This window comes from Crinia signifera, chromosome 4, assembly GCF_055691185.1.
Source record: "Crinia signifera chromosome 4, ASM5569118v1, whole genome shotgun sequence".
NCBI classification, from domain to species: Eukaryota; Metazoa; Chordata; class Amphibia; order Anura; family Myobatrachidae; genus Crinia; species Crinia signifera.
Genome location: NC_139220.1, coordinates 184,467,732 through 184,488,181, shown reverse-complemented (window position 1 = coordinate 184,488,181; position 20,450 = coordinate 184,467,732). Strand labels below are relative to the sequence as shown.

Genomic DNA, 20,450 nt, shown 5'->3' with positions numbered 1-20,450 from the left:
GGCAGCAGGGAATATTACTTGGAGGTTGAAGTAAGGCAGGGCTGGGCAATTGCGGCCCTCCAGAAGTTGAGGAACTACACATCCCAGCATGCCTTGCATCTGTTTCAGCATGGCCACATAGCAAAACTAATGCAAAGCATCCTAGGATGTGTAGTTCCTCAACATCTGGAGGGCTGCAATTGCCCAGCCCTGAAGTAAGGGGTGGCCCAGTTGAATACTGTGCTGTGACGGCAAGCAAAAGAGCATTGACTATACCCCAAAGTGGATGGTCAATTGTTGATGCTGCACTATGATTATTGGTTTCAGGGGTGAGTAGGTAATTTGAGACTGGAGTAATTACAGTTTTCGCAGAGTAGGTGTGCTAGAGGTTACGGGTATGTATATGATCGACAATGTCTAGGTCGAACACTAATGGTTGACATTGACAGAAGATTGACACAAGCTTTAGGGTGACCTATTCTAGCAATGACATCAGCAGACCACTTCTGGTAACTGCGTATTAGTCTTTCACATCAATGTGTGTGGAGGATATTTGTGTTTAGTTCTGCTTCATTGAGTTGTTTAATCATTAATGTCCACTTTATGACCCTCAATTGGATTCAAGTAAGGATTTCTATTAAGCCAATCCTAAGACTTTATTTTTTTAAACCTGCCATTCAGTGGTGGACTAGCTTCTGCATTAGGTTGTTGTCTTGCTACATAATCCATTTGTGCGTAAGCTTCAGCTCATGGACTGATGACTGGGCATTCTACCTCCAAAATGAGGATCTGTATTAAGTACGTGGAGATCCAATGCAGAATACTAGTATGCAAATATGTACAATATTGTTCTGCTCTACTTAGTGTAGGTATTGAATAAATAAAATACAATCCTACATACTGAGAAGAACTGCCAAATAACAGAATACATTTTAAACCTAGGATAGCTGAAAAGAAAAATATGAAAATATAGGCAAGGTATGTAATGGTAAACTATACATTATTTTAAGGTAAATAGAAGTAATGTGGGTAATTACATGATAATTATTACCTATACAATGAATCACAAGGCAAGTTATAAAATTATATATTTTTTTACACACAGTGGTGTTACTAAGGGGGCATAGGCTACACATGCATGTTAGACAACGGCTGTATCCTGCTTGGTGAGGGGAGCAGGGTGCTACACTTGGTTCCTGTGCAGTGTAGGAGATGGGACTGCATACGGCTTGTCCAGCTGTCACCTCATGTAGGAATGCCACAACACACCATATATATTTTCCTTAATAAGTACAACTGCTAACTACATATGGAGAAAGAGGGAGGATACTAGTGGGGCTTTCCTCATAACTGGTGCTACAGCTGGAACAAAAACTTACCTTATTTTGCAAAGTGTTTGCACCCATTCCTGACTGCTACAATAGCACAACCTGCTGCTTTTGTCAATACTAGGATGTTTATATAAAAAAAAATGATCATACACCAAACCTTAACAAAGTCAGAAACAAAAGGGACTTGGGAGCGGATTCAGAGATGAATGCTATATGCACTGCTACCGTATTCTTGGAGTCCGCATAAGTGCAAAGATTTGCTAATGCCACCGAAGGCATATAAGGACAGAAAATACCCATTACTAGCATCGCAGATCCAAGTACTTCATCTGAAGTAACAGGTCACCATTGCTCATGGTTTTGGCCATCTGAGTATGCCTATGGCTATTCAGAGTGGACATCTTCACCGCATAGCAGAGGCCAATAAAGCAAAATAGGAAGATGCGCACCCTAGCATCACTACTCCCAGAAAATGGAGCCAATGCCCCACCACCCCATTTTTGGAGAATGCTAGCTGTCTTTATCCATTCCATCCCCAAAGTGGCTGCAGCTTGGGGGACAAACCAGGGTCTGCTCTGCACATGTGCAGTACATTAAATATTAAAAATGTGTGTAACTCATTGGTTTGCATACATCTTTGAATCAGAGCCTTGGTTATTTTAATTAAAATTCTATACAAATTAACAGAATTGTTCTTGCATTTAACTCTTCCAGCTAAAATTTTACATATATCACAATGCAAATAGCATAATATATGGCAGCGTTAGCCAACTCCAGTCCACGAGAGCTACCAACATTTATTGTTTTCCAGGTCTCACAGAATCACAAGTGAAGTAATTTTCTTCACCTGTTGATCTATTTAATGGTCAGTGTGTAAAGAATACACCTGTGCGTTTATTATTTGCAGTTTCTTATATAGTGCATACAATACAAAAGATTTGGGATTCCAGGCTTCTAAGGCGCAAGGGTAGATGGTGAGGCTATCGAACGGCGATAATCCTCTTGAACTTGTTACTCTTCTTCAATATTCATACTCGATGCAATATAGAAAAACCACAATAGAAAAAAAGAAAGCCAACTGTTATATGCTGTTTCTCATTCAGATCGGGGATGATTATGCACAAATAAAGATAATATGGGCGTACCCCACTCACGGTATTGGCGGAGGGGTACAAGCACGTAGCGTTATCTTTAAAGACTCCCTGGTTCTTTATGTCGGCCTTTCGTTCTCCCGTGTATGTGAATGTGAGTAAACAAATAAACAAAATATCACTATTAGTGTGTGTTCTTTGTCTAGTTTTCTTAGAATAAATGTATCCAAGGTACAAGACAAAGTTTTCTCCTTTTATGTGGGCGTACCTCACTCACCAAATGCACGGTGGGGGTACACCTATAAAGGTTTCTTTGTGAAAAAAGAAGTTTTAAAGTGTGAAGACAGGATGGGCGTACCCCACTCACGGTATTTCAGATGATGAACAGGCCCGTAGCAGGTTCTTTTGTTGGAGGTCCTCTGTCCACTCAATACATAGTGGGGATTTTCATCCAATCGACATAAAAAGTGAAATATATATACAATGTGTAGATTATCATTCAATCTTCTGAATAATAGTGATAGTCTTCTCAGGAAAAGGGGGGGGAAGGTGTGTACAATAAGCGTACCCCAACTCACACTATAAAGTGTTGTTTTAAGTGCATAAAGGTATCTTTATCTACAGGAACCATAGATTTTCACCGTGTGAAACAGACAAAGCAGGGTATACCAGGGAGTTTTCTTCTCATGAGGAGGAGATGAAAGGGTATATTGCGTACCCGACTTACGGTTGGGTAAGCCTTGGGACTCCTATAACGGTTTCTTTACTCTTATATTTCTTGTGTCAATCACCATTAGTTCCGGTGAGAGGACGTGTACCCAAGAGAAGATGATGAATGTAATTAGCCGTAACACAGTCCACTTTGAATATTACAAAAATACTCCTAGCCAGGTGTTTTTTTTATAAAAGTAAAAAAATTTTCTTTATTCCAAAAACCATATCCTTTGTCTTCATGACATTCGGACGGATCATAAAAACAGGGGGGTACAAGATGTGGACCACACACGGTCACAATACAAATAACCACAAGGACTACCAAAGAAATCCAAAAAACATCCGGATACAATAAAAATGAAAAGTAAAAATAAAAATAAATAAAAATATTTAAAAAAATCGCAAAGTACTTGAAAACATACGTACATCCAATTTTGGGGTTCTGTGGTGTAAATGGTGATGGCTGCTCACACTCCACACTGGCAGTCGACGCGTTTCGGTGTGTCAACACCTTTTTCAAGACATGTCTTGAAAAAGGTGTTGACACACCGAAACGCGTCGACTGCCAGTGTGGAGTGTGAGCAGCCATCACCATTTACACCACAGAACCCCAAAATTGGATGTACGTATGTTTTCAAGTACTTTGCGATTTTTTTAAATATTTTTATTTATTTTTATTTTTACTTTTCATTTTTATTGTATCCGGATGTTTTTTGGATTTCTTTGGTAGTCCTTGTGGTTATTTGTATTGTGACCGTGTGTGGTCCACATCTTGTACCCCCCTGTTTTTATGATCCGTCCGAATGTCATGAAGACAAAGGATATGGTTTTTGGAATAAAGAAAATTTTTTTACTTTTATAAAAAAAACACCTGGCTAGGAGTATTTTTGTAATATTCAAAGTGGACTGTGTTACGGCTAATTACATTCATCATCTTCTCTTGGGTACACGTCCTCTCACCGGAACTAATGGTGATTGACACAAGAAATATAAGAGTAAAGAAACCGTTATAGGAGTCCCAAGGCTTACCCAACCGTAAGTCGGGTACGCAATATACCCTTTCATCTCCTCCTCATGAGAAGAAAACTCCCTGGTATACCCTGCTTTGTCTGTTTCACACGGTGAAAATCTATGGTTCCTGTAGATAAAGATACCTTTATGCACTTAAAACAACACTTTATAGTGTGAGTTGGGGTACGCTTATTGTACACACCTTCCCCCCCCTTTTCCTGAGAAGACTATCACTATTATTCAGAAGATTGAATGATAATCTACACATTGTATATATATTTCACTTTTTATGTCGATTGGATGAAAATCCCCACTATGTATTGAGTGGACAGAGGACCTCCAACAAAAGAACCTGCTACGGGCCTGTTCATCATCTGAAATACCGTGAGTGGGGTACGCCCATCCTGTCTTCACACTTTAAAACTTCTTTTTTCACAAAGAAACCTTTATAGGTGTACCCCCACCGTGCATTTGGTGAGTGAGGTACGCCCACATAAAAGGAGAAAACTTTGTCTTGTACCTTGGATACATTTATTCTAAGAAAACTAGACAAAGAACACACACTAATAGTGATATTTTGTTTATTTGTTTACTCACATTCACATACACGGGAGAACGAAAGGCCGACATAAAGAACCAGGGAGTCTTTAAAGATAACGCTACGTGCTTGTACCCCTCCGCCAATACCGTGAGTGGGGTACGCCCATATTATCTTTATTTGTGCATAATCATCCCCGATCTGAATGAGAAACAGCATATAACAGTTGGCTTTCTTTTTTTCTATTGTGGTTTTTCTATATTGCATCGAGTATGAATATTGAAGAAGAGTAACAAGTTCAAGAGGATTATCGCCGTTCGATAGCCTCACCATCTACCCTTGCGCCTTAGAAGCCTGGAATCCCAAATCTTTTGTATTGTATGATCCTGTGTATTGCTATTAGGTGATAGCTGTGGGTTAGTACAGACTCAAGGCTGCAATAAGCGCCAACAGGTAGCCAGTTCCTATAACCCCCTTTTTCTGTCTTATATAGTGCAGCTTATTGCAAAATCTGCAGCTGTAGACGGCGCACACTCCAGAGAGACCTTTGCTCTTCCTGTATATCTTTTCTGTGTAATAATCAAATAGAAGAAAATGGAACTATACAGCCGGGTGCACTCACTGCAACAATCTGCCAATGGGTGGTAACTATGTGTTAATATATCACAACCATACACACTGCACAATTTACTTTATGATTATGCAATTTATTGTTCTAACCAGACTGCATTGTATATCGCATTGTCCCATCTAATGTTCATAAGACCCTGAATTGTATGTTCAGATGGAGCCGGCCTCTTCCTTGCAGGGGCTGGCGATTCTATGTAGCTGTGTGGATCATCCCATCTGATATGCTGCACATCAGATACATATAACACAGTTTTATTAAATTAACCATGTAACAATCTATCACCCATCCTAAGGTGAAAGCATTGTGTACGAGGAAACCATATGTTGGGTTGGTGGATTGCTAAATGTTTATCCAGCCTTAAATTGGCCCTAATTATATCTGGGGATCCCTTGAAAAGATGCATTGTTCCGATTTTAGGAGGACAGACTTTGTTAAACACTGATTGAATCCAAAATTTGTTAAACCAGAAAACAGTGACAGATTAGGATGCCAAAGTAAAGTACAATCCTTGTTCTCTGGCATGGAGTAGTACTAAGAGTATCTTTACCTACATGCACCTGTTTAAATTTGATGTCAAATGGCACCTAACCAAACCACTGGGATGGAGATAAGAGTGAAAAAATGCACACCTGGTCCTATACCTAGGAATGATCAGAACTAGAATGGTACCTCTTATCTACTGCTGATAAAAAATGGGTTATTGTTGTGATAGCCCAGGAGCTGGTCAGTGGAAAAGGGTTAACCAGGGTCCACTGATCAGTAAATTGGGTTGATGTGACCCTGCACCTGTTTACAGTATAGGGCAGAGGTTCCCAAATGCGGTCCTCAAGGCACCCCAACGGTCCAGGTTTTATGTATATCCATGGCTCAGCACACATGGTTAAAATCAGACTGACTGAGTTACTAATAAAGTCACCTGTGGCCAAGCATGGATATACTTAATACCTGAACCATTAAGGTGCCCTGAGGACCGCGTTTGGGAACCTCTGGTATAGGGAGAGACCCTGAGTTAACAGATTTTCCTTCCAAGAGCCAAGGCTGAACCTGTGAGCACCATACTTACTACCTGATTCTCTCCATGCGGGAGAAAATGCTCTGTTCCTGGACTTCCCTGGTAATGTATGATTGCGATCACCTGTGGGGAGCTGGGTAAAGGCGTTTCACCACAGGTGCTGGCAATAATACATTACCAGGGAAGTCCAAGAGCAGAGCATTGTCTCCTGCATGGAGAGGGTCAGGTAGGCAATTATGGTGAGCACTGACGTCAGCCATAAGCCAGGTCCAGCCACCAGTCTGAAATGGGTTTCAAACACTGCTAGCTTGCGGGTTGGTCCCAAGAAGAACCCGGAATAACGGTCAGTGTAAATGGGTAAAATTAGTCATCCGACCCAGCTGCCATTTACAGCAGGGGGACATCCTCCTCTGGGATTCTGCTTCCCACAGCGATGTGAGTGGGGCCAGTGATGCATACCTCCCAACTGTCCTGTTTTATTGGGATCGTCCCACCTTTGCCTGCTCTGTTGAGCAGAGCAGTGGGGAATAGATGCTGTGCTAGGGGCATGGCCAGTAGCTCACAAATTTGCTGGCCATGCCCCCTAGCTGCTAGGCTATGCCCCAAAATATTGGGCATGCGCAGGAGTCCCAGCCCCAGCAAAGCGAAAATTGAGATGTATGAGTGATGTTAGGGTGCAGAGGCGGAGTGTCACTTCAGCTCAACCTTCCAATACTACTGCACCCATGTACAGGTGTAAATGGCTCCAACTCAGGAATAATCCAGGTCTGAGCTGCTGTGGAAAGGGGCCAGTCCCAGGTTTGGCCCAGTTTGGAACTGTGTTTCACATCTTGGGTCAGAACCGATATGTCAGTGGAAAAAGAGGTATAAATTACATTGTAGGCGATAAATTAATATCAAATGTACATGCAGATAGTGCTTCAACCTGATGGGGATTAAACAAAGCCGAAAAGGCCTGCTGACGCTGGAAAACCCTTGCTTGGGACCAAGGGGACTTTAAGCTCCAAAACCATTGCATAATGTTTTCAAGCGTGAAAGTTTGATAAATAATAGCAGCATTGCCTGCACTTGAGTATGGGAAATGAAGAGGTAAGTGGAAAACCTCTCTATACTGTAGTTAAGGTTTCCATAATATCCTTTTAATTCAGCACACAAATTATACAGGTTCTGTGGCTTGCTACATTCAAGCCTGTATTAGCCCTGGTTTTATTAAGTCAAAGAACCTGTGTATATCATGTGTCCTGGATTAAATGAATATTATGGCAATCGGAATCCTACCTATACTGATAATTAGATACCTAGTTAGTACAGTTAGTTTTGTTCTAGGTACACTTTCTATCATAAAGGAAGAAAAACGGACTTATGCGAAATAAAAGACTAGTAACATTATTGAAGCCTGTGTACATTTTATCAATGAATATCGCCAAAGTAAAATGTTATGTTTTTAATACGACTATTACAATGATTATAGTGCGACATGGCGTAGTCGTGGACAAGCCGCAGCCAGTAGTCTTTCCCAAATCAAAGATGGTGGCTGTGCACTCTGCGACAGGAGTTACGCCCAGATCACGTCTATGCGCGTTCTGTACGACAGCGGTGAGGCCACTTCCGGGTTCGTCGGAAGTTGGAGCCGGGGAATGTGATAATGTCTAAGATGGAAATGGATTCGTTTGGGGAAGTGTTGGAAAGTAACGGGCCTATAATGCACAGCAGCCTGGAGAGCCAGGGGCACTACGTACTAAGCACCCTGGCCGAGGTGGTGGAAAGAGTGATGAGCTTTTTACCTAGCAAATCCCTGCTGAGGGCAGCCTGGTGTGTCTGTTTATTATATTTACAACTGCATTATGCAGATGTGCTTTGTTGCTAATGGGCATGTGTATAGCGTATGTATGTAGGTAGTCAATGGAGTACTAGCTGTTGTGTAAACACTAATTACAGCATGCTGGGACTTGTGGTCCCATAACAACCGACAGCAACTGATCACATAAACTGACTCCCAACTAACAACCTAATAAGGCATCCTATACCTGTTACCTTCAGCCTGTACTCCATGCTTCTTTGCCTGGCATGGCTCACCTAGTGACAGAGCATCCTAGTTCTACGGGTTCTCTCTAGTGCAAGCCTGGACAACCTGTGCCTCTGAAACTACACATCCCAGCATGCCCTGCCACAGCTTTTGTTCTTCCTTCAAGACAACACTGTGGCAGGGTATGCTGAGACTTGTCGTTTCACAACAGCTAGCGAGCCACAGGTTGGCCAAGCCTAGTGCTTTAGTGCCTGTAGTAGCATATTCCTAGGGCTGACTATGTAGAGCAGATATGAGAAGGGTGCAACCACAGAGATGAGTTTAAAAGGAAACACAAAAAATTACACTACACCAAATGATCACTGTGGTGAATTTGCACACTCTGGGGGAAATTTACTAAAGGAAATTTGTAAAAAAAATAGGTGTATTTGTATCCAGAAATACACTTATTTTTGACATTTACTATCCCAAAAATACAGCAATCCGTATTCATATTGATGTGCTATCAATACGAATATGAATTGCCGTATTTTCGGGATAGTAAATGTCAAAAATAAGTGTATTTCTGGATACAAATACACCTATTTTTTACAAATTTCCTTTAGTAAATTTCCCCCTCTCTGTCTTGGTTTCCAAGTTATTCATTGTGTTAACATTTTATCTTATAAGCACTACTGCATTACAGTACTGATATGTTCCATTACTTTCTGATTGCTTAGGGCCCAGATAATGCATTCCTAGTTGATAGTTTCTCATTTTATGCTAGTATAATATATTTTTACATTTTTTTTTTCCCTTGGACTCCACTATACTCACAGGTCCTGTGTGCTTATCAGTTGGCACGTTTGTCTGTAAGTGGTTGACAGGAATGCCTACTGTCATGCTGTCATTCATACATCCAGCCATCCTCGGATACATAATTTTGGGTACCTAACTTACTTATAGGTACTTGGTACATCAACCTTATGTAACTCTATTCACTCACTGCATCCTGACTAATTTGCCTTTGCAAGTACCCTACACTCTTCAAAACCTATGCAGTTTCCTCACTCTGCTTTGGTGCTTGTAGCACAGTCTGGTCTGTATCGAAGCACAACAGGCAGGAAAGAGGAACTGTGTGGGCTTTGTAAGGTGCAGGCTGCTAGTATGAACACTATTTGAGGTTATATTCTGCAAGAAAAATGCCCAGTTGAAAAAACAGCACTTTACTCAGGGGCATCATTGAATATACCACATAGTGTAAATGTTGTGCGTAGCTTTCACCTAGTCTATAAATGCTGTTTTTGTTTGTGTTAGTGTCTGTAGATTATGGAGGGACTGTGCATTGCGCAAACTGAAAGCGAGGCAAAGAATCACATGGTTATCTTCCACCGGATCAGGGGACGTAGATTTGGGTGGACACTCCCTGGTCCAAGTTGTCAGAGAAGAGCTTGAGGTAAGAGACAAATCTTATTCTTAAATTTGTTACCAGTTTGTAATCTGTAGATTATAGATGTTACTACTTGTGGATGGCTTTACCTGAAATATATTTAATGTGGAAATATAGTAAATAGCATTAGAATGTGCATATCCCAAAAAAGTGATAATCAGAAATAAAGATTTATACATGAAAGGCAAGTCTATATGTGGAATTTGTTGTTACACTTTCCAAACACCTTACTGACTGGTGCTTGCTACTATAATCCAGTAAACCACAGATTCTCAAAGTCAGTCCTCAGGACCCCACACAGTGCAGGTTTTGCAGGTCTCCCTACAGAATCAAGTGAATAATTAGCACCTGTGGATCTCTAAAAATGTCAGTCAGTAATGAGTGCACGTGTCGGGTGACCTGTGAACTGTGTGGGGTCCTGAGGACCGAGTTTGAGAACCAATATAGTAAACATTAATGCACAGCCTTCAGTTTGTATTCGTGTATTGTGTTCCTATATTATTATATTACTTTGGATGTATAAAATGATTGTGCAGAATACATAAATATTCAAGTATGATATCAGTTCTCTAGTTCTTATTTGGTCAGTTCTGAAAACTAGAAAGGAAAGTACTGTAAGTACTACTGCCATGTGATAATGTAAGGGGAAATGCTCATGAGGCAATTCTGTAATCAGCAATGTGAGAGACACTGAGGAATGCCATGGTAAAAAAGTGCCGATACTGTTGCAGTATGCATAATACTATGTTTTTGGTGCTCCAAGTATTTTGTATGTGATATTGGTGAATTCACTGACAAAATACTTGGAGCTGTGCTTTTTCCAGCTTGCTGAAGAGTAGAAGAGATAAAACATTATTTCATTTTCCAAATACTAATGAGGATTGCAAATTATAAATTAACATAGTTTATTTTTTGTGCAGACACTTCCATTTTTGTTATGTACTATATTTTAGTGTGAGGGGAGGAGCTATTACCTACTTCCAGAAGCCATTCACCACATCTAACAGCTTAGGAGGGCCCAATCTATTCCCTAACACATTATTCTTTATATCTGAATATTACACACTTTATTTTGCATTGGATTGGATAGATTAATGAATGATATCACCTGTAATATGGGCTACAATGGTTTTCTTTATATAGAGCATGGGTCCTCAAACTGCGGGCCTCCAGATGTTGTGAAACTACAAATCCCAGCATGCCTTGCCACAGTTTTAACACTCCTTTATAGCAAAACTGTGGCATGGCATGCTGGGATTTGTAGTTTCACAACATCTGGAGGGCCGCAGTTTGAAGACCCATGATATAGCGAATCATAGAAACATAGAGTTTTACGTCAGATAAGAACCATATTTCTGCCCTTTAGTGTTAGTTTAGGGAATTGTTTTAGGGTATTTCCATTAGCGTTGGTTTAGTGGTTAGGATATTAGGTTTGCTTAAGCGATGAGGGTTGAGGTTATGTCAGACTTGCCTACTTTTCATATCTTTCCTATGTACAGGAGATGGGGGTGGGACCAGCACTATGCATCATTAGGCCCCACCCCTCACAGGCCTTTGGTTGATTTACGGGTGTGGAGTGATGCAATAATTATGCAGAAGCATATATTTACAACATGATGAAAACATTATGGGAGGGATTTCTTAAAATTCTGAAACACCTGTAAAGAGATAAACAAAACACTTCTCTTTGCAATACAAAAATAAAGTAACATGCATTCCATTTATATGGCACCCTATACAAGTGCTCATCAGTAGTGCCCCAGAAAACATTACATTTTTCCACAGCTTTCAGTGTTGGTATTTTGTCTTTCAATGCTTGTTGGTATTTTGAATGTCAGGAAATCATACTGAACCCGACCTATTGTATGTTGACAATATGGGGTCAGCTTAGTGACTGTGTAACTAGACATAGGCCCTTATTCAGATCTGATCGTAGTACAAAATTGTTCTCAAAATGGGCAAAACCATGTGCACTGCAGGTGGGGCAGATGTAACGTGCAGAGAAAGTTACATTTGGATTGAGTGTGTTGATTAAAATCTAAATTGCAGTGTAAAAATAATGCAGCCAGTATTTACCCTGCACAGAAACAAAATAACTCACTCAAATCTAATTCTCTCTGCACATTTTACATCTGCCCCCCTGCAGTGCACATGGTTTTGCCCATTTTGAGAACAAATTTGTACTGCGATCAGATCTGAATAAGGGCCATTGTCTGTCCAGTGTCTGTAGTCTGTTGTCTAAGTTAAGATGACTATACACCTTTTTTAATATCTGCTTGTGGGGAGCTTGAAATGTACATATCTCAGTTCGATAGTTTTTCATATTTACTGAACTGTATTGCACTTTTGGAAAACTTCCACTGAAATAGAATTTTGTTTCTCTCTTACAGAAGGTTTATATCATTCCAGACATATTTCTGTACTTCACAGACTCTGAGTCTCTTAATGACCGTGGAACACACAGTGGGGCAAAGAAGGGTAAGTTAATACTCAGTAAATTGATTCCTGCATAATTGAAATTCTACCTTATTCCATATTGAAATAAAGGGTGAAATTTTATAGGATGAGAGATTCAGAAAGTGAGAAATTTGGTAAGAAATCTCCAGTTTTCTTAAAGCGGCAATCATTTACACTTCAAAATGAAATTGGTTTTGCAGTGTAAATGATTGACGCTTTTAAAAAAAATGGAGATTTCTTACCAAATCTCTCACTTTCTGAATATCTCATCCTATTAAATTTCACCTTCTGAGTGATATGTAATGGGGTGCGATTTTCAGATGTGCTATTTTGTTGTGGTTTTTTTGTAACAGAAAAAAACAGCTAAAATCGCACGGTTACCACAAATCACACACATAATAGTGTGCTATTTGCTGTAAAAATTGCACATTTTCAAAAATTGTATCCAGATGTTTTCTCATTGACAACATCAACCCCCCCCCCCCCCCCTCCCATATCTAAGAAAACAGCACTGGGCTCTTGGACAAGGCCTGGTTCCAAAAATACAGGGTTCAACAGCTAGCTACATTCCACAGTTGGAGACTTTTATATATACTCCCACAACCAATCAGGGTTGAGCTCCCCACCTGAGCTCAGACCTTATTGGATGAGGAGAGCCCGGTGATGTCAGTATTGAGGAAGAGCAGCTTGTGAGTATACACACATGCAGCTCTTCATGCGTTGGTCCGTGTATAGCGGTTTGATATTTTATCTCCTGGTGTGCTACTGGGGAAGAGGACTGACTTGTGTGGGAGCGTGGAGATATGGTATTCCTCCATAAAGTTGCATCCCGTTTTCCAGTGAAAAAGTAGTAAATAGGCTTCTGCAGTTCTCATTGGATTGGGGTATTGTTGCAGCTGTTTTTTTTTTAGATTGCTTCATATCTACACTACACATCATTCATGAATTTTGTTTTTATTTTCTTGCGTTTTTAATCAAAGCAGAGCTGTCTTTTTAATACATAGGGCTTCATAATATTTATTGTTTACATGTAAAATCTACAGTATACATTGTAGTACTTAAATTACTTAATCCATCAATTTTAATCACATTTTAATTTTATTATATTTTACTACAGTGCTTTTTTTGTGTACACAAGACTGTGTGTGGAGGAGATGACCTAAGCCTTAAAAAGTGATAAAATGGAGAGTGATAAGCCACCAACCAATCAGCTTGTAACTGTCATTTTTCAAACACAGCATGTAATTTAAAAAGTTAGTAGCTGATTGGCTGGTGGTTTATCACTCTCCATTTTATCACTTTTCGATCTTATAACATCTGTTCCAGAACCTGTAGTTTTGTTTCCCCAAAATATACTCTATCTTGCTGCATAATTTTATATGGCCAATAGTTACCGCTGTGCTCCTGGCTCGCTACCTGGCTGCCATGTTGGTTATATTCATTAAGACACTTTTTTAATGTTATATGTGCGCACGAAAAAAAGAGTTTCTTGATATTAATGCTTAATCCCCTTTTGTAGCAAGAAAAAAACATGGTTCTGAGACTGCGGCTGCCCTGGAAAAGCTCCTTCCAAAGGATTGTCAAATATTGGGGCTCGCCACACCAGGAATTGTAGGTAAATACTACCCAGCATGTGAAGGACTGGTTTAAGAGCAGCACATATATATTAGTACATGATGAGAAACCCTACCAATACCACTATCACCGCTGCTGACCACAGTCTGTATTGCATTGCCACCACTGAATGTATACACAGGTGTGCGCTTCACTACATAGCACACGACCTGTGCTATCCCCACCATCTTTTACACCTGTTTTGTGTACCTGTTGTATATACCTGTATTAACCCTGAGTCGGCCTGCATCTTATTCTACATGGTTAATAAACCACACCACTTGGGTTCCATCACACACACATACCACTGCTACCTTTATAAACTTCTATAGTTTCTGACAATAATAAATGGGTATGTTTTTAGTATTTATACATTGTGAGCCTTTACCAGCTAATAGTATCTGTCTAGAAATAATGTAAAATCATTGTGTTGTGGCAAAGATTGTAGTAAAGAGGTAGTTCAGCTGTGTTTTATGAGAGGAGGAGAAGCTACTCAATTGACCTCTCTCTCTCTCTCTCTCTCTCTCTCTCTCTCTCTCTCTCTCTCTCATAAAATCCTAACTATTTTGGAGAAAATAGTATCTTCAGACCTGCTTGATCGAATTTTGAAGACTATTATCAGTATGCTAAATACCAGTATGCTATACGTGGTGTTATTGTCTCTTTTTTTTAAATAGTCCGTGCCCTCTGACCTCTTTCTGGTTAATATAAAATCAGTCCTGCAATCATGAAGTGCAGCCTCTTCTAAAAGCGCCCTACCACAGGCTCCAAATCCTAAAGTTATATTAAGAAAAGGGAAAAGCGCACATTGGTGCTCAACCAGGAGTGACCAGTGGCGAGCATACAGCTGGTCCCGGCTTCAGTTCGTTTTCCTTGTTTCCCTCTGGAGGTTTTCTCATTCCATGCTGGAAATCTGTTCATTTTATAATTTACGTTTAGTAAATTAATTGGGAACCATGAGCTTATTGTGCACTAGCTACTGTAAATGATATGGATATGACAAGTCACCTTATGTGATTTTGTAGAGGTTGCAGATATGCAGAGGCTATTAATATATTTATTTTTGTTAAACGTTGAAGTCAATACATAATACATTGTTTATGCATTGATTATTTGTGTATTATATTATAAATCTGTCTTGCATAAGTAACTCCAAGAGGATCTCTAAATAACCATCCCACGGAATTTGAAGATGGAGAGTCTGGCTTTGCACTTCTCTTCCCAAAAATAAATGGAGTCCAAATTCAAAAATTCCACTTCTACAAGGAATCCAAGAGCAAATTGTTTGACGAGAGCAAGCTTCAAGAGGCTGGTAAGTTACACCTCGGTACACGTTGTTTGACTTTAAATTATACGTACATTTTAACTAAATAATTATTTGTTATAATCACAGATACTTTTAAGCCAAAACCACATTCTGCCTGAAGTAACTTTTTTTATTTACAGGCCTTAAAAATAATCCAGATCTGCGGGTAGTTTTAATCTTTGGCTACAACACATGGAAAAATGGATCAATGCGTTTCCTTCATCAAGTCCTAAACCCTCTAAATGAGAAAAGTATTATAATTGCTGGTGGGCAGGTCGATTACCTTGCTTCATTCTCTTCCCAGGCGTAAGTTTATATAGTATTTGTACTATACATTGTCATATTGTTGATTGGTTTGTATGTCTGCTTCAGATGTTCAGAGGAATAATTGGCAGAAATAGTTAATCATGCCACTCTTAAGTTATGCAGGCCACATCTCCAGAAGATCTAAATACATGAGTTACTATAGAGAAAGAGGGTAACTGAAATTACCTATATCACAAAACGTACCGGAAAAAAACTGAAAAATCTTAATGTGTATAGTGTAGAGCTGAGAAAGAAAAGGGTGGACATGATACAAACTTTCAAAATGTACAGGAGGGGAACATTCTTCGGGTTGGGATCATTGGGTCTACAGCAAGTTGGTTGACACTGTAAGGTCGATATGGGGTTAGGTCAATAGGTCGACACAAGCATTAGGTTGACAGTGTCTAGGTTGACAGTCAAAAGGTCGACATGGGGGTTTTCACAGTTTTTTTCCCCCCGAATGTCGACACAGTCTCCAATGCATCTTCAGTCATGGTGCGCCTCTGCACAATACTTTATTCTCCCACCACGCCCTAGTGGATGGAAGGGCATGAAATACCGCCTGTCTGCTAAAAAAACTGTGAAAAACCCATATCGACCTTTTGACTGTTGACCTAGACACTGTCGACCTAATGCTTGTGTCTACCTATCCCCATGTCGACCTAACAGTGTTGACCTAACGATTGTCGACCTAATGATCGTATCCCCATTCTTCAATGGAAGACAAGTATTCGAACACAAGCACATGTATTGACACTTGAGGGGGAAGTTAGCTCACTGGAAATTTGAGGAAACATTTCTTCACATAAAAAGTAGTGGACAATTGGACTAGCCTCACATCAGAGGTGGTTAGAGGCTTATAAAGTAAAGCAATTTTAGCATGCTTGTTATAGACATAAGTTTATCCTAATGCAAGAACAAATAATCAAATCGGGTTCGAGATTACCAGAATATTAAAAGGGGCATACTAGCTGGGTCAAGTAGTTTTTATCTGCTGTCAAAGTCTATGTTTAGAGGTTCTGCCTTTTTCTTGCAGAGAGGACTTGTCTCTTTCAAATGTGGGGTTATAGTGCACATAGTTGTACTATGCATTGGAGAGTATTAAAATGGAGAGAGATAAAGTATCATCCAATCAGTTCCTAACTGCCATGTTACTGTATATGCATTTGAAAAATGATGTAGACCATAGTTTTAAGGTATAAGCAGATGATAGGTCTGACTTGTTTTCCACAGTGTAGGAGATTATAGTGGTCAGATTCAAGATTGAGTCTCCGAGATCTGTCCTACACAGTATGGTAAAGGGTGAGGTAGTGGTGTCTGTGTGTGTGTACCAGGGATTACATCACCAAGTGGGTTGGACATTAAAAACTTCTCTGATCTGCAGTTCAGATCCAACATCCACAGCAGAGGACACTTCCATTAGTAGAAGCACTTTCGTTTGCTTTGGCGACAGGTCCACAAGTTTACTGCAAAAGTCGTAGCTCTTATGCAGTCTAGTTGTTTAGTCATTCCCTGTCTGGATGCTGTTTTGATCAAGGATTGTTTTTTTCTAGACCCATGCCCTAAAGTGCTGAATCTGGGATCCACAAGTGAATTGTCAATACAAAAGTAGCCAAAATCCACTGCTACCTAGCCAGTTTTTCTGGGCCACCATCTGTGCGATGAAAGATGTATTGTCAATGGCATGGGACTTTAGACTCATTTACTTGATTTCTCCTTAAAAGGCATTTCAGTACATGGACATTCTCAACATGGCATAAAGTCCATCTTGGTGACTTTCCTCAGAGACCTGAGTTTACAGCTGCTGGCATTAATGGCACGGCTGCTGAACCAATGGCCTTAGAGTAAAAGGTTGTCTGAGAAAGCATTCAGACTAGGCTAAAGGCCAGGAAATGATCAAAAGTCATTAATCTTAGTCAGGTTTTTTCACTTTCTTTTTTTTTGGTTGTTCTGGTTCTTCAAGAATGGTTTGTATTGTCGGCTGAAACCTAGACCCTGTAGCATCAGATTTAGGGTCATTGGTTTTTCTTTTAGACAAAATATAGCCCTATTATTCTGAGGTTTTTACATTTTAACATGTGCAAATTACATGTACATCCTGCAATTTTGCCTCCTCTTAAGTCTTAGTGGAATCTTCATGTTAAGTGTCTTACAGCATCCTCCATTTATACCTTTGGATTCAGTGGAGTTACTTTTTATCACGTATAACAGTGTCTGTTTAATTGGTTACAAGAATTTAAGAGTTTGGCACTGTGTCCTGTAGACTGTCTCAACCATAAGTGGTCTGATTTCAAAATGAATCAAAGTATTGTCATTTCGGCATTGGACTTTTGTAGGTCTACAGAAGAAGAAGCCTTTCCATTTACTGAATGTGATTAAGGCTTTGAGGACTTGCTCTCCGAGGAACAACAAAATGGATGATCAGATAGGTTATCAACAAGCCTCTGAGAAGTCCATTGCTGAAAGCCGCTCAAACTTGCTGTTTTGAGTGTCTTTCAGCTCAGTCGCCCAGTGTTTAAGGGCCTTAAGTTTCTTTATAGAACTAAAAAAATTCTTCTAATTACCTTTCAGAAAGAAAGACTGCATTGGGGTTGTTGGGCTGGCGCTAAGTGGCCCTCAAATCCAAGGAGCCACAGTTCTTTTAGACCAAGATGTATTTGATGAAAAGACTGCAGACTCCGCCATGCAGCGTCTGAAAGCAGCCAACATCCCTGAAGAGAATAGCGTGGGTCTGATGTTTGCATGTATTGGTCGAGGAGAGCAGCACTACAAGAAGAAAAACGTTGAGGCAGACTCTTTCCGTAAACACTTTCCATCTGTGCCTCTGCTTGGGTTTTTTGGCAATGGGGAGATTGGCTGCGACCGAGTTGTTAGCGGTAATTTTACACTGCGTGAGTGTAATGGGGAAAAGGACAATCTTTTACATGGATACACTACAGTGATGACAATTATTCATTTTGGAGTCAGCAAGTAGACCCCACTGTGTGTAACAGTGGTATTTGAGAGTACATTGTGTGTTATTGTATGATACAGTCTCAAAGTAACAAAACAAATTTGTTAGTTGTAAATTGTGAAGTCTTTTAGGGTTTTTTTCTGTACATTTAAAACACACAATGCTTTAATTTGGCTGCAACTAGAATTAAAAGGTAGAAGCGGTTGTAACCTCCATTTCTTTAACCTGTGCATAACATAAACTGGAGACGAAAAATATGTTAAATCCATCACCTTTTTTTTTTTTAACATCAATATTTTATTGAGAAATATTTAAATTTTAGGTGGGGGGTGACACAATACAGAAAAAAGGGGGGGAAAGGAGGGGGGGGGATACAGGGGGGTGCAGGGTACATAGACTCTGTACATACATAGACAGTAATTATCGTCAACAGCACATATTGAGAATTTAGTAAACCTAAACAGGTACAACAGGTAAAATATCGACCATAGTAATGATGTAGGTTAAATCTATCGGGTCTAGGCAAATAATACTATTGCAATAAACACAAGTAGATCCCAGTAAAGGGGGTAAGGGATCATGGAGAGTTTGTAGAGGCGCCCTGCGTCTCGTTAAGGCTAAATTGAGGGGGGTCGCTTTGGGGTGATTTGGGAGCGTGCGATGTACCCACTCCAACAGTGATGTATACATGCCATGGCAACCAGCGAGCTATGGAAGAGGGTGTAGAGCTGGAGTCAGAGGAATATTGCGTTTCCATGGTGTAGTTAAAGTTGAGTTTCTGAATCACTTTTGAAAGTGGGGGAGGGGTGGGTTGTTTCCAACACTGGGCTAGGGCTGCGCGAGCCGCGATAAATATGTGGCCTAGAACATAGCGTTTGTTGGGTGCGACCATGTCAGGGAAGATATTGAATAAAGCTATTTGAGGATCGGGCATTAGTGCTGTATCTAGGACCTGATTTGCTAAGTCAAATACTTCCTTCCAGAACACGGTAAGGAGGGGGCAGGACCAGATTATGTGATATATATGGCCTATGTTACCACATTGTCTCCAGCAGTATTTGGAACATGAGGGCCAGAAGGAGTTTAGTCTAGCTGGGGTTAAGTATAATCTGTGTATTAGCTTAATGTGCATCTCGGTATGGTTTATACACTTTGACATGGTATAGGAAGAGAGAAAGATTTTGCTCCATTGAGCATCTGACAGGGCTATACCCAGGTCAGCTTCCCACTTAGTCTGTGCATTTGATTTAGGGGAATTCGGAATGTCTTGCAATAATTTGTACCAAAATGTAACATCCCCTTTGGTGTTTGGTAGGTTGAGGCGGGAGTATATACGCGAGTCAAAGTTACCCGGTGTAGTAGTGAGAGTAGGGGCAGTATTCCACCAATGGCAGATTTGAAAGTAATGCAGTAGTTCGGCTTTAGGAAGAGAGAATCTCTGCTGGATAGTAGAGAAGGGGAAAACGCACTGGCCTTCCAAAATATCTCCCAATTTAGTTATACCTAAAGTAATCCATCTATCCAGGTGTAGATTGGGTATTAGTTTTGAGATTGATTTTAATGAAATTAGTGGGAGTTGAGATATGGGGTGTGGAAGTCTAGAGTTCAGGGAGTCCCAAGTTGAGATGGAGGCCTTAGTAGTTGGGAGAAGCGAGGAGAGATCGGGGCGGAGTTGTTTGGGCAATCTAAGTAGATCATCTATTGAAGTCGGGGCATGCGATTTCTCAAGGTCTACCCACCGAGATTCTGATTGCGGTTCGAAGAAAGATTTTAGCTGGGCTAGTTTACAGGCTTCATGGTATAGTGTCAGGTCTGGGAGGGTCATTCCACCTTTGGCTCTAGGGAGAGTCATTCTAGACGAGCTAGTTTGGGGGGACCTGAGGACCAAATGTATTTGAGCATAATTGAGTTGCATGCGGCGAGCTCTTTCTTGGGGAAGGTATAGGGAATCGTGCGGAAGAGATACATGAGTTTGGGTAGGAGAGACATTTTAAAGGCAGCCATGCGTCCCATCCAAGATATGTCAAACGCAAGCCAGGATTTAGTGAGGGT

The 20,450-nt window shown here is 40.3% G+C and overlaps 1 protein-coding gene across 2 annotated transcripts; it reads left to right on the top strand.

Annotated features, from left to right (window-relative positions):
- The first annotated feature begins 5,243 nt into the window (after positions 1-5,243).
- Positions 5,244-18,602, top strand: FBXO22 (F-box protein 22). Of its 2 annotated transcripts, none has more exons than XM_083183166.1 (7): positions 5,244-5,308; positions 9,630-9,768; positions 12,153-12,240; positions 13,739-13,834; positions 14,981-15,145; positions 15,280-15,445; positions 18,017-18,602. In XM_083183166.1, exons 1-7 carry the CDS (start codon positions 5,259-5,261, stop codon positions 18,417-18,419), a joined length of 1,107 nt encoding a protein of 368 aa, XP_083039292.1. In that variant the 5' UTR covers positions 5,244-5,258; the 3' UTR covers positions 18,420-18,602. The 2 variants fall into 2 exon arrangements, with proteins under 2 accessions (XP_083039292.1, XP_083039291.1); XM_083183165.1 differs by lacking the exon at positions 5,244-5,308 and adding an exon at positions 7,880-8,119.
- Positions 18,603-20,450: the final 1,848 nt, after the last annotated feature.